The sequence below is a fragment of the Arvicanthis niloticus genome, chromosome 12 (genome assembly GCF_011762505.2).
Source record: "Arvicanthis niloticus isolate mArvNil1 chromosome 12, mArvNil1.pat.X, whole genome shotgun sequence".
Classification (NCBI taxonomy): Eukaryota; Metazoa; Chordata; class Mammalia; order Rodentia; family Muridae; genus Arvicanthis; species Arvicanthis niloticus.
In genome coordinates this window covers 14,229,602-14,243,086 of record NC_047669.1, presented here as the reverse complement: position 1 = coordinate 14,243,086, position 13,485 = coordinate 14,229,602, and the positions used below count along the sequence as shown (strand labels likewise).

At 40.3% G+C, this 13,485-nt stretch overlaps 1 protein-coding gene across 2 annotated transcripts in view; it reads right to left on the bottom strand.

Annotated features, from left to right (window-relative positions):
- Positions 1-12,697, bottom strand: part of Ccdc50 (coiled-coil domain containing 50) — a 55,897-nt gene extending 43,200 nt beyond the window's left edge. Inside the window, exon 1 of one of the 2 annotated variants that reach the window (XM_034515045.2) lies at positions 12,360-12,697. In XM_034515045.2, the coding sequence (XP_034370936.1) occupies positions 12,360-12,408 (49 nt within the window). In that variant the 5' untranslated portion in view covers positions 12,409-12,697. The remainder of the gene's footprint in view (positions 1-12,359) is intronic. The other variant, XM_034515046.1, reaches the window with a different exon arrangement.
- Between the last annotated feature and the right edge of the window lie 788 nt (positions 12,698-13,485).

Below are 13,485 nucleotides of genomic sequence, written 5' to 3'. Positions count from 1 at the left end.
AATTACTGTGAAACCTAAATCTTTTGTCAGTAGTGACAAACAATAAGCAAGTTACATTTCAGATCCTGTCTATTCTCAGAAAATAAAGATGCACATATTCATAGATACACAGAGACTCGAGTAACAACAGCATCTGTTTTCTCAAGGAACACCTACAGTTGAGATGGGTTCAATCAGAAGATCACCGAACTGATGGCTGAGCTCTGCTGCCTTATATTCTATCCAGTAGACACAAGGGTTCCTTCAACACTGTCTGTGATGTGTATTCTCCATGGCCCAACATTCAGTAGACAAATTAGGTAAGACTTCATTTGAAGATCAAAAGCTGAATGCTCTATTGACGTATTATTATTTATCTGTAACCTAAGGACACAATATTTTCTCACACTATACTAGTCTCATGTACCTATTTCAGCCTGAGTTAATTATAATCAATTTTTTAAAAATTGAGGTCTCAATTTTCCATGAACCATGTTTCCAGTGCTAAACTGTTACATGGGACTGGTGGGTACGATTTTGTAGGATATGCCATAATTTCATCATCAAAGAAGTTTTACTGGGTAACAGTGTTCTCAATAGTAATTAGATCTCTACAGATGGGACAGTGCTCATTTAGATAAATGCATCACTCAGGAACCTGAATTAGGCTCTACAACATTAAATGCCTAAAACCAATACCACATGTGAACATGAGTATGCAACTCAAGTGTGCAGGTATATGTATGTATAAGTGTCTCCAGGTATGTGGAAACACACCTGTTTTAATCAACAGTTACAAATTACTTTGCACAAGGGTCTTGAGAACGTGATTACTTTTGTTTTAGCTACCAACTTAGTTTCAGATGCTTATATCCTAAGACATCTCCTATTTCTCGTCCCTTAGCTCTACAGCTGACGGCAGTTTTTGTAACTTCAGAAGGGGACAAAGGAAAAGAGTCATTCTACATTTATAAGGCAACCACTGTGGAGACACAACCACATAGCTGTAAGTAGACAGAGCTCAAATAGGAAAGGAGTTGGCGTTGCTCATAGTTAATGGGGTTCACTCAAAAGTCTCATCATACCCAAGGATCCTACAATCAGATTAGCAAACGTGTATACCCATGAATTTCAACAGCCCTTGAAAAGCAAACTGATCACAATTGAAAAAGCTTTCTCCTAAATGTTTGCCTGCATTCCTTTTGGATAATTACACTGTATACGGTTGACCTTTCCAACAATTCAGGAACATCTGAACTTAAGTAAATTAGTCTACCATAAAAATTAATAAAACAGAAGCACCTGTTTTAAAATAATTTGAAAATAATGCTCCCATTATTTTCAAATAAACACAGAATTTCCTAATTATCTTTATAAAAAGATGAAGCTATCATACATTTCTGTAGTATATGTATGTATACTGTAAGACACTAGTTCTGTGAGACACTAAATTATTATACACAGCACAAGAAGGCAGAAAGGGGTTTCCATGATTGGCTCAAAAATTCTCTAATTGAATATTCTGATAACACGTGTGAACATGTTTCCTCATCTATAATATGAGACAAGAAAGCATAAGTAAGTACTTAAGCAATGCAAATCACTATTCTAAAACTACTCATCTTATCCTGACAGAGACAGCATCAGTCTAGAAGACAAGAAACAATTGTTAGCCACAGGCATTCTCAAAAAGAGTATAGCATTATATAAGCACATTTTTCCTCTAAAATTATCCACATAATAAGGACTGGTTTATCTTACTTTGAGTTCACTTACTCAAAAGACACTCCACCCATCTGTCTCACTCTCTGAGCAGCACTGTCCCTGGCACATTAACGGCCTCATAGGGTTTGGCACCAAGTTCTCTGCCTAGAGAGAAAAGCCACTCATCTCTTTAAACCTCTGTAGACTAAACTCAGTGCTGCTCAGTAAAACCCAAAAGATCATATCCAACCCAACTTACGAGGGGGAACCCTATCGGTAAGTCCACTCGTACAAAGTTGGTTTATCCGAGTCTGACTGTACCTTTCACTTCTCTTCTGGAAGTACAAACTTGGTTGTCATATGCATTCCCTATTATCATTAGTAAATCTGTTTCATTAAAAATAAATAACCAATACTCAAAACTTCCAACTTTATTGCAGCTCATAAGAAAAGTAGACAAGGGAAATATCTCTAAAAGATTTTCCCCCAAATTGTCAAATTCAGGTCTTCATTCAGATAACGCTGTCAAAATCTACACAAGTTTCCATTAACCTCAAAATATGTAAAATAAAAATTAGGTAAGAAACAAATGAGCAAGTCTTGAGATTCCCACATGTTTAGTCTGAAACATCATATCTCAGAAACTAGTCATGGTCATGAACAGGAAATGTATGTAGATGACCCTGAGATCACAGGCACCTTCCTAGAATCCATTCAGTCTCATGATTTAGGGTCCACACAGAGGAGATCTACTTTCCTAGTATCACACAAGAAGACTAAAATTAGATAATTATGCTCTAGAAATAAAGTCCAATTAGAGACCTCAGTAATTACGAAGAAGAAACCAGTCTATGATTCCCAGTATAAACATAAGACTATAATACAAAAACTGAGGGACTACACAAAGCTCTTTAAAGGGGTTATGTAAACTGAGTGCGGTAATATTTTTTTTATTTTTGTTTTTGTTTTGTGTGGTGGTTTGAACAATTTGGCCCCACAGGCTCATGTATTTAAATGCTTGACCATGGGGAGAGAGACTATTAAGAAATGTGGCTTTGTTAGAAGAAGTGTGTCACTGTAGAGGAGGATTTTGAGGTCTCCTATGCTCACACTCCATCCAGTGCGGAATTCCAGTCTCCTCCTGGCTGCCTTCAGATCAAAATATAGACCTCTCCAGGACTATGTCTGCCCGCATACTGCCATGCTCCCATGAAGATAATAGACTAAACCTATAAAATTGTAAGATAGCCCCAATTAAATGTTTTCCTTTATAAGAGTTGTTATGGTCATGGTATTTCTTCACAGCAATAAAAACCAAACTAAGACATTTTATTTCTCTGAGGAAGAAAACCTTATTCATCTTATTCAAATAACATGAATAATTAAAATTTTATTTTTATGTGTATGATGTATTGCCTGAATATATATTTGCATATACCACAGGTATGTTGTACCTACATAGGCCAATGAGGACTTCAGATCTCCTGGAACTGAAGTTACAGAGAGTTGCGAACTCCCTTGTGGGTCGACTGAGTACCTAGTGTTTGTAACCACTAAGCTATCTCTCCAGCCGCACATGTGGATTTTTGATAGCTCTCTATTTTCAACAAAGGCTGGAAACTCAGCTATTACTATAAAAGCAGAGAAGCAAAAAATTACCGAGACGGATTCCAGTAAGGATGCTAAGTTCCAAGATAAACAGCACAACGTGGCAACGTGAATATGTTGTGAATTCTGTTTAGTATTTCACAGAACTAGTTCCATGGAAAATAAAACATCATCTTTGTAGCTACATCGATCAGCAACACTAATTCATCAGCTAAAACAAATTCTTTAATGTGTTTGTTTCTCATTTGGAGAATCTCAACCTCGTGTTTCTTATCTGAGGAATGTAGTTTAGTGAGTACAAGGTTCTAGGGACCAGGAATAAGAGCTTCTAGTAAAGTATGGAACAACAGGACTCAATATAAAATGGCAAGAATGTGAGTACTTCCATAGGCTGAAGGGGTTTTGATAAATATTTAAACACATATTTACTTTAGTTTAAACATTATGTCATATATCCATGTATCAAAATACCAGGATTCAAGTAAATAGAATCAAGTAATTCTAGGGATGGCTCAGTTACTGAAAAATTCTACAACAGAAATGCCTACAGCAAAGCAAGTCTCCGATACTTGATCTTAAAATAGAACTAAAAATGATAGCTATATTACATAGTGCTAATGCAGAATCATAAATGTACACATTTTGTAGAACTGCTGTCCTGCAAAATCAGTTCCCTACCTTTTAAGAAACTGTACAGGGAAACCCATAAATAGAGAGCAAGCAAGAAAGCTAATTAAAGACAAGGTGAGTCTTCGTAAAATTAGCACTGAACACGTGCAGCCTCAATCATTTCTACTCCATTTTATAATGTACACTTTAGGTTTCACTTAATAATTATGAATTTAAAAATAAATTAAGACCCTCAAGACAGCCTTGGAGACAAGTATCGTTTAGGTTTTAGCAGCTAATGAAGTTGTACAGTATTTCCACACCAGAAAACAAGGATCCCTCCCACTCAGTCATCACATCCCTGCTTTTTCAGCAATGTCCCTTTCTGTTCATAACTTCCAACTGTCAACTCTATGGAATTTTAACAGAGAAACAATGGGGGGGGGGCAAGCTTCTTGACCATCCCAGTCTGGGTAAAGACAACCTTCAAGTGGAATGCCTTCCTGACATCTGATGTGAGGAGAAAGGTCATTACAACCACCTGGAAAGCACAGGAACAGACAGCATGACAGTCTGACCAGCCCCAGGAGCTGGAGTCCAAGAGCAATGGATGAGTGACAGGACATCCAAGCAGCCTTGGAGAAAACAGCAACCCAGAGGCCTTTAATGTCACTAACCAAAAGTAGTATCTGTGGTGTAGAAAGGTATTCTGTACAATCCCAACCTGCAACCTAGCCACAAAACCTTTGACCTATAATTTTCCCTGCCTGCATATATGCTAGGGTAATGTTGGCACCAGCTTTTTGGGAGTATCCAACCAATGTCTGATTTGATTTATGTCTCACTCCATGAGATGGAAAACATACTAGTAGGTTAACCAAGAACCAGAGCCTAGATAGCCCAAAAACCTAAGGTAAAACCAAACACTACTCCTCTAAAAAACAAAAGCAAACAAAAAGTTATCAATAAAATTATTCCTATTAAAATTCTGCTATACTCATAGATCAGTCTCTTATTCCTTCATCATCAGAGATGCTTCCTCTGGCAGTAGATATGAAAAGAGACCCATACCCAGACATTATGCAGAGAGACAGACAGACAGGCAGGCAGGCAGGCAGGCAAGCAGACAGACAGACAGAGACATAACTCTAATTGGGATGACTCCATCAAATCCCTCTCCTCAGAGCTGAAAGAACACCCAAAGAAAAGGAGGCAATAAAAATGTAAGAGCCAGAAGGCAATAGATGACACCAGGAGAATCGGGCCCTCCAAATCAACTAAGCAAGGTGCATATGAACTCAGAGGGTGAAGCACCAAAAACATGGCCTATACCAGGATTTCCGAATATAGATTATACTCTTTCGCTTAGACTCTTTACAAGACTCCAGAGTCTGAGAATTGAGTGGGTGTTTGATTCCTGTGTGTGCTCTAGGGACTCTTTTCCTCTTGTTAGGTTGCCATGGCCAACTTCAATACAATGGATTTGCTTTATCTTAATAAATTTTATTTTCTTATGAGTGGTTGTTATGAGTCTTTTAGAAACCTGTTCTTTTTTAATAAGAGACAGAAAGGGAGTGGATCCAAAGAGGAAGAGAGGTGGGGAGGAACTGGGGAAGCAGGGTAAAGGGAAACTACACTCAGGATAAATGTTTGAGAAGAGAATCTATTTTCAATAAAAGGAGAAAAAAATAAGTTGCAAATACAGTAAAACCCAGCTTAAAATAATGAACCCATACAACAGACATCTGGGAAAACAAAAGCAGACCTCAAATCAGAATCCAGCTATCACTGACTAAACAAGGAATGTTTTAAACAAGGAATGTTTGTAGGCAGAGCCAGAATGTGACCTATAAATGAAGACACTGGGGTTTTAAAAAGGCTGCTGGCCCAGATGTTGGAACAAATGAGCACTCAAGATTCGAACTAACAGAACCTTACTGGAGTCCTTTCTCCATCTTTCTCTATTTCCAGTTTCCCAATGTCCTCAAAATTGGAGAGTGAGTCTTAAACTGTGAGTTCCTCTACAGTCAGGAAACAAACTAATTATGCTGTTGGTACAGAGAGAGAGAAGGAAGAAGCACAGACTTACATCACTCGCACTTTTACTATAATAAACTGTAGAAAATTTTTTACTAAAATAAACTGAGTTAACTAGAGTAAGCTGAAAGAAAGTAAGCCCATCTTAAAGACTCATTAAAAAAGACAAAGCAAAAATGCCCAGCGATGGCCTCCCTGGTTATCTGTCAGTAAGGAGCTTCCTTGGGATTGCAAATGCCCAGCAAATACAAAGCTTTCAAGGTTTGGTAGCAAACTGGTCTTATATCTAAGGCACAGAGTCACTGAAGTAGTATTTCATCTATGCAAATGCACATAGATTTTTGAGGACAACCAATTATTTAAGCAATAAGCAGAAAGAAAAGAATAGGAAAGAAAAGAAAGAGAAGAAGAGAAAGAGAGAAGGAGAGGGGAGGGAGGGTGGGGTGGAGATAGATGGTTGGGTGAAAGAGCAAGCAAATTTATTTTAAAAGTTGGGTCTCCTGAGAGCAGACCTGCAGTTCAGTGGCGGAATGGTTGTCTAGCATATGTAAAGTTCTGAGTTTGATATGAAAGTAACTTTATAATAGTGCTCATACTGATAACTGTAATACTAAAGAGTTATCTTAGGTAAATTTCATTGAACTAAGTTTAAAAGATTTGTTTGCCATTTATAAAGTACCAGGCAGCATCATTACCCTGTGTCAGCCACTGCCTCTGCCACCATTGCTCCCACAACACATTATTTGCTGAAATTCTAGTTCCACAGCCATTATAAATCTCATTCTTTTTAAACCATCAAAACCTTAAAGAGCACCCTTAGTTCACCTGTCAAGAAAGCATATATATGGTCACTGCAAAAACTTCAACAACTCAAGCATCTTTGGACTAAGGCTGCCACAATATTCTCCATCTGTATTTCCCAAATGCTCAATACAAATACAGTCTTTTGCATAAAGAGAACTTCCTGGAACATCTACAAGACATCTAACTGACATTAAAAAAAAAAAAAAAAACAGGTTATATACAGGTATTTAACAAAGCTGTGCACAGTGCTGCGATACTAAACTAAGATTTAAAACTGACATTACTTAGTAAGATGTTTATTAAGAATGCCTGGAGAATTGTCCAAGTTCAATTAGAAGTCTAATTATAAAAATAAGCAAACTGTTAACAGACAATTCACAATCACATACTAAACAATATTTTACTGTCTACAAATCATAACTCAATGAACTCTATTGAAAAAGGGAAGCAACAAGAAAGAAAGAAGAAAACTATGTAAACAAGTACTAGGCAAATTGTAAGGTTTTCATGACACTATCATTACCAACTCTCCTATGCACACACCCACCTCTTTGTTTTGTGTGTGTGTGTGCGCACATGTGTGCACATGTGTGCTTTTAAATGAAAGGGTGTGTTTTTAAAAATAATATCTGAGCATTCCTTTACACTTGATTTGTCCTCTTGAATATAAAACTAATTATCCTTTCAAGGTTTTATCAAAGATCTAGGTGTCCTAATTATCTATAAAGGTAGGGCATCTTTTAAGTGTGTCACAGGCTAAAATTCTTCATCCAATGGCACTAATAGTGGCTACCTCTCAAAGTGCTTTTAGCTACTGAAGCACAATTCACACATCTGGAAAATGCTTATAGAAAATAAAGACAAGGAACTATGGTTTCCCTGAGTATACTTCTCTAAAAAATTTAATTTTAGACAGTTTATATCCTTAATTATTAACCCTTTTATGAAGGCTGAGTACACAAGAAAACACAAGTGTTTTTTTTCCCCCCCCCAAGTAGAAAATCACTGAGGCAGGGGTATGATTTTTTAATATTTTTAATAGTTCACTCAATTTATTTGGTCAAACATGAGAGATGAGAAGAAAATAAAGCCTATAAAGAAAGCATCAAAGAAAACATTATCCCAAAGTAACTTTATGGAAAATCCCTCAATTTTGTCATTGAGCATTTCCATCCCAGTATGTTAAACAAGTGAGAAGGCACAATCTGACACACTTCGCAAGTTAGATGTACATACCCACACAGCAGTTCTAAAGAAACGGGGAAGAAGAGTGAGCCAAGGATGGGAGCAGAGGGACACTGGGCTGGTACAATGGCCCTCAGAACCTTACCTCTTCCATATGACCACTCACTCCCATCTCTGCTGCCCAGATCGCCATAGCTAAAAGGATTACATTGGCAGCATATCTTGTTTTTAGTGCTTTCTACTCTGTCTTTTGAAAAATGACAGTGAGCTTTGTTGTCTTCTAAACGACAACTGTACCTGCAGTATTGCTGGGTTTGTGGATTTGTCTTGTTTTTTACTTTACAAACAGACCCATTTGGGGGAAAATGCACTTACTCATTCAAGAAATCATTACACTACAATAAAGTGACAGATTTTCACCTCCTACAACACGTAAGAATGTAAATGTGTACATGTTTGTTTTGTCCTGAGAAAGGGTCTTACTATGTAGCTCAAGATTGCTTCAACTTTATAACCCTCCTGCTTGTTGAGATCACAGGCATGGTACAGACAGCTCAATCTAGAAGGTTCTCTACAATTACATTATATATTGCAGCTGAAGACAAGATCACAACCACACAGCCCAGAGCATTTGTATTATGAAGCTACTGTCTCTCATTTTATGTGGCAAGGAGCAGACTTTCAAAGATCTGTATCTGGCAGCTACAGAGGTGGCTCACTAGAAACCCTATATTCAATTCCCAGACCCAGATGGCAGCTCATAGCCATCTGTAATGCCAGTTCCAGGGGTTCCTACACCCTCTTCTGTGTTCCATAGGTCCCAAGCACCCAAATGGTGAAGATGTACATGCAGACTAAACACCCAAACACACACACACACTATATATATATATTCACATTGCTTTGTACTTAAAACAAAGCATTTAGTACAATTTTATTCTAATATGATTTTCAAAGCCAGAAGTAAAGCAAGCAATTTCTTTTGTATGTTTTACATGTTTATAATATGTGTATATGTAGAAATGTGTTTATAATCTCAAAGGTACCACTATTGATATGTGATATATGTAATTAAAAGAAACTATGTCTTTAAAAGCCTATACTCAGAGAAAGAATCTGAAACAGCTATCTTATAAATAGGATATCTAAACCAGACAGGGAAGATCTAAAATACGTGTACTCATTCAGTTATTCATTCATTCAAATATTTAAATAGTTCATGAGTAACTGCTGGCTCCATAAAAGCCATAGATGAGGAGTAAAAGGGGAAATAAATAAAATATTTGTAAGAAACTCTATCATGGACTCATGAAAACCAGCACAATCTGCTGTGGGACTTTGAAGAGAAGGAAAGGTAAACTTGCCCTTTGGCCAAACAAATGCTGACATCACAGCAGGTGCCCAAGAAGTGTGGTGGGATTAACTTACCAGGCATTATTTTAATCTCCTCTTGAAGTTCTGAAGTTACACCAATAATTTAATTTACCCCACTGTGCAACCTGGGAGTCTGAGACTCCTAATCAACCAGTGATTTCTAGGTGTGACTCTTTGTATAACTACTTCTAAAGCTGTATTAATTTTATTGTTTATTATTAAAAAAAAAAAAAAAAAACTGAGTCACAAACAGGGCCTATACTCTAAGGTAAGTCCCTCCTGGGTGCACTAACTTTAGATGGTAAGCATATCCTACACACAAGCACACAAGACGCTGTGTGGTGCGGATTGCGGATTATTGCGGACTTGGCAAACGATGAGCCTTACCAGCCATCTGAACAATAGGAACACAAAACAGAACAAGATTTGGTGAACTGTTAAGTGGGGAGGGGGACGGCTGATGGAGAAAATACTCTTTCGTTTACAAAAAGTATGTGGATGTTCCAAACATATTTTGATTAGGAAATAGGGGTGTACTGACATTTAACTGGCTTAATTCTTTTCACTTGTATAAACTCAGATTTTCTTGTCTCCTAATTTGTTATTTTCAAAAGTATACACACTTCATAATTGTGTGTGTTATGAAGGGTCTTCCCAACGAAGCTCTGACCTCCATACAAACTAAAGAAGCAAGCATTACATGATAATCGAGGGAAGAAGATTGCGAGTAGTCTTATGCCCTGACATCTGTCTTTGAGACATCAAACATCAATGCACCCTACCCCTCTCTTAAAGAAAGGGCAGTGAGACAGGACACACGTCCACATTCTTCTAAGTCTCTACAATAGTCTACCCCATGATGTCAACTGTAACTTGCATAAATCTACCAAAAGGTCAAATTCAGAAGAAAAGTGGAAAACACAAGAAGTGGCATTTGCTTTTTTAATGAGGTTCAAATATCTGAGCCAAAATATTAAACAAAGTGCTACTAAGTAGCTTGGACTTAGCTGAGAGTTCTGGGACTACTCAGTGTCAGAGCATGCTCTGCTCCTTCCCTGGCACCTTCAGGTTCCCTTTAATTAGGGGAAAGATAGTTAGGTGGTAGCTGGGTCATAATTAAGAATTATATGAAAGAGGTATACAAGTTATTAGACTTGAATACTTCCCAGATCAAATTCTCAGCACTCTGGGGACGCTCACAGTAAATCCATCATGGCCTTTGATGATCTCAGAGCCAAGTGCTTGTCAGGACAATGATCCCAACAGCTTTTGACCTCCTTCAAAGTGAGCAAGCATCAAATTCTAATTTAACAAAGACACATGGAAGAGCCACACTAAATATCCCTGTCACTTCATCAGAGTCCCCCTAAACAGGATTGCTAAGCATGGCACCACAATATCCAGACAATATCCAGAATGAAAACCAACGACCATATTCAAACTCCTAGTGTTGGGGAATGGAAAACATCTTCCAGGCCTAGATGGAAAGTGTGAAACTCCCGGAGAAAGAAGATACTAGCACAAATTAGGCATGTCTTGATAAGAAATGATGAGAGGACCTCAGGGCTTCAAAGCAGACACAAACAGGAAGTGCTTTCCAGGTCACTGATTAAAGGTGGAGGGCTGGAGGAAGGCGCTGAACCCCAGCACTGAAGCTCTGCAAGTCAGGTTTTGTTTGGACTCCATTCTCAGCAACACCCACCAGCAGTGAAAGTACTACCAAGGGAGCACTGTTTCTTCAGACATAAAACCAACACCTTTGCACACAAAACCCATATCCAGAAGCAAGAGAGGAGCTCTACAACAGGTCTCAAGGGGAAGAACCAATCTGTCTTCCCTGTGGCTCAGCTCCTTGGACTCCATTAACTAAAAACTGTAATAACCAAAGTCAAGCTAGGAACAGAAACGGTGGAAAAACACCAAGACCAAAAGCTCAGCCTGAGGGCATTATTACTCTTTAGAAACAATGGAGTAGATCCAACCCTACTACAATTTGAACATAAAATCGGTGACTTCTAGCCACTGTGCTCCTCTGAAATCCTAGGACAGATGCAGCCAAGTAGTTACTAATTGTCTTGGGATTTCCAGATTGGCTGGAGCAAGACCATCTGAGTCACTTTAAATTGGCAATGAAGCCTAAAGTCTCAAGAAAAAAAAAAAAAAAAAAAAAAAAAAGATTTCAATTACACAACACACCCCTCAGTCACAGACAGTGTTGGCCACAGATCCCTACTGAAACAAAAGAGATCCACAACAAAGACCCCCTCCGAACTTATGGATTTAAGACAGCACTCTTGAACATTCTAGGTTTTGTAATACTTAAGTCTGGAACTCCAGTGCTTTTCCCGAGAAGGGAGAGACAAAGAGTGACATTAAGATGAGCCAGTAACCAAAACAATAATAAATGCTAGGCCCGGGAATGGGGGGTGATGAAGTAAGCTAGCTAGGCCTGGCCAGTACTGGTCAATCTTATTTTCTGTACTTCAATGTAGTGAGCCATGGGGGGGGGGGGGGGGGGGAGGAGGCGGCGGGGTAAACAGAGTCACAAGCTTCCCACCCTCTTCAATCTGGTCTTTATTTAAAAAAGAAGTGGGGGAGATACTTATAGGGGCTTGAGGTCCACCATTCAAAGCAATGCCAATCCTACAATTTTAAACCTTTTGGAAGCTAAGCGCCAGCCAGAAACTAAACTAGGAAAAGGGAGAGAGGTGGGAGAGGGGAGGAAGGGAGAGAGGAAGGAAAGAACGAAGGAGGGGGGTAAGTAGAGGATAGAGAGGGGGGAAAAGGAGGGAGAAGAGAGGAGCAGAAGGAGCAGAGGAGAGAGAGGGTCATGTTTCAAAACAAAAGGCTCCACTCGGAACGCCACCCCCTGGCCCGAGCCAGCCTGGAGAGGCTGTGATTTCTCCATTAAGCGTCCACTGGGCAAAACAAGGCCGCGCGGCCAGGCGAGCGCCTCCCGCAGCCCCCGGCAGACCAGGCCGGCTCGCGGCGTCCATAGGCGGCCCGGAGCCCCGCGCAGCCCTGCTCCCCGGAGCCCGCGAGCCCCCCACCCGGCCTACCTTCCTTCACGCCCGGCAACTTGGACTGATCCACACTCACGTCGGCCATGGCGGCCGCTCGGCCTCGGGCGCGCGGACACCTCGGCGCACGCCCACCCCGCGGGCTGGCCGGGTCGACGGCGAACTCCCGGGCCGCCGGAAATGCACCGGAGTCCAGTACGGAGGGAGAGAGGAGACAGAAAGGCGGCGGCGGCGGCGGCGGCGAGGGGCGGGGGCTGCAAGGCTGCACCGCACGCAGAGGCGCGCGAGCCACACCGCCTCCCTTCGCTTTTGTGCCTGGCGCGCCCAGCCCCGGCCGCAGCGCGGCGTCCTGAGGGCCCCGACCGAAGGCTACACCTGCCACCTAGGTGCCCTGATAGGTCCTGCCTCAGCTCCACTCTGGGATTAAGACCTGTCTGTACAAAAATCCTTAGTACCAAGCAGGCTTTCTTGTATCTGGGATTAATGTGCATATACATACATACTTACAAACATACGTGTGCGGGTGTGTGTGTGTGTGTGTGTGTGTGTGTGTGTGTAACCAGAATACAAGACACTGAATTAAATCCTGGGCCCTCTGGAAAAGGAATATTCACAACCAGCAGGAAGAACTGAGTCATTCATTCAACAAAAACCTATAAATGTCTACCAGATCTGATGTTCGGTTCGAGGGTGGAGAGACTGTGACAGAGACTTGTATGGGCTTCCACTGTTCCAACATGCCACTCATTGGTTTATAATTCTGCTGTTTGTGTTTCTCTGAAAGAAGCGACTTCTCTTTCATCCCAGGGATCTGGACAGCATTCACTCTCCTTTAGGAACTGTCTCTTCCTAGGAAACATTCCAGTCCTAAACTGTGTCTTCACTAATCTTATCTTTCAGTCCATTAGTCCACAAACCATGCTTATTTATCAAAGAATGGGTGTGAGATCAAAACGGGTGGAGCAGTGAACCTCCCTGGACTTGCTACATAAAGGGCAGAGTAGCAAATTAGTATTCTGTCTTCTGAGTGGGAGGACACTCTCACTAACAGACAATGAAACTAAACTGAAGATAAGCAAAGAGAGGAGGAAGCAGTGAAGAGGGCACTTTCTGGTGGAAACACAGTAGCAAACTAAGGTTCCTCCTCAGAGGTTAGAGGCTTGTT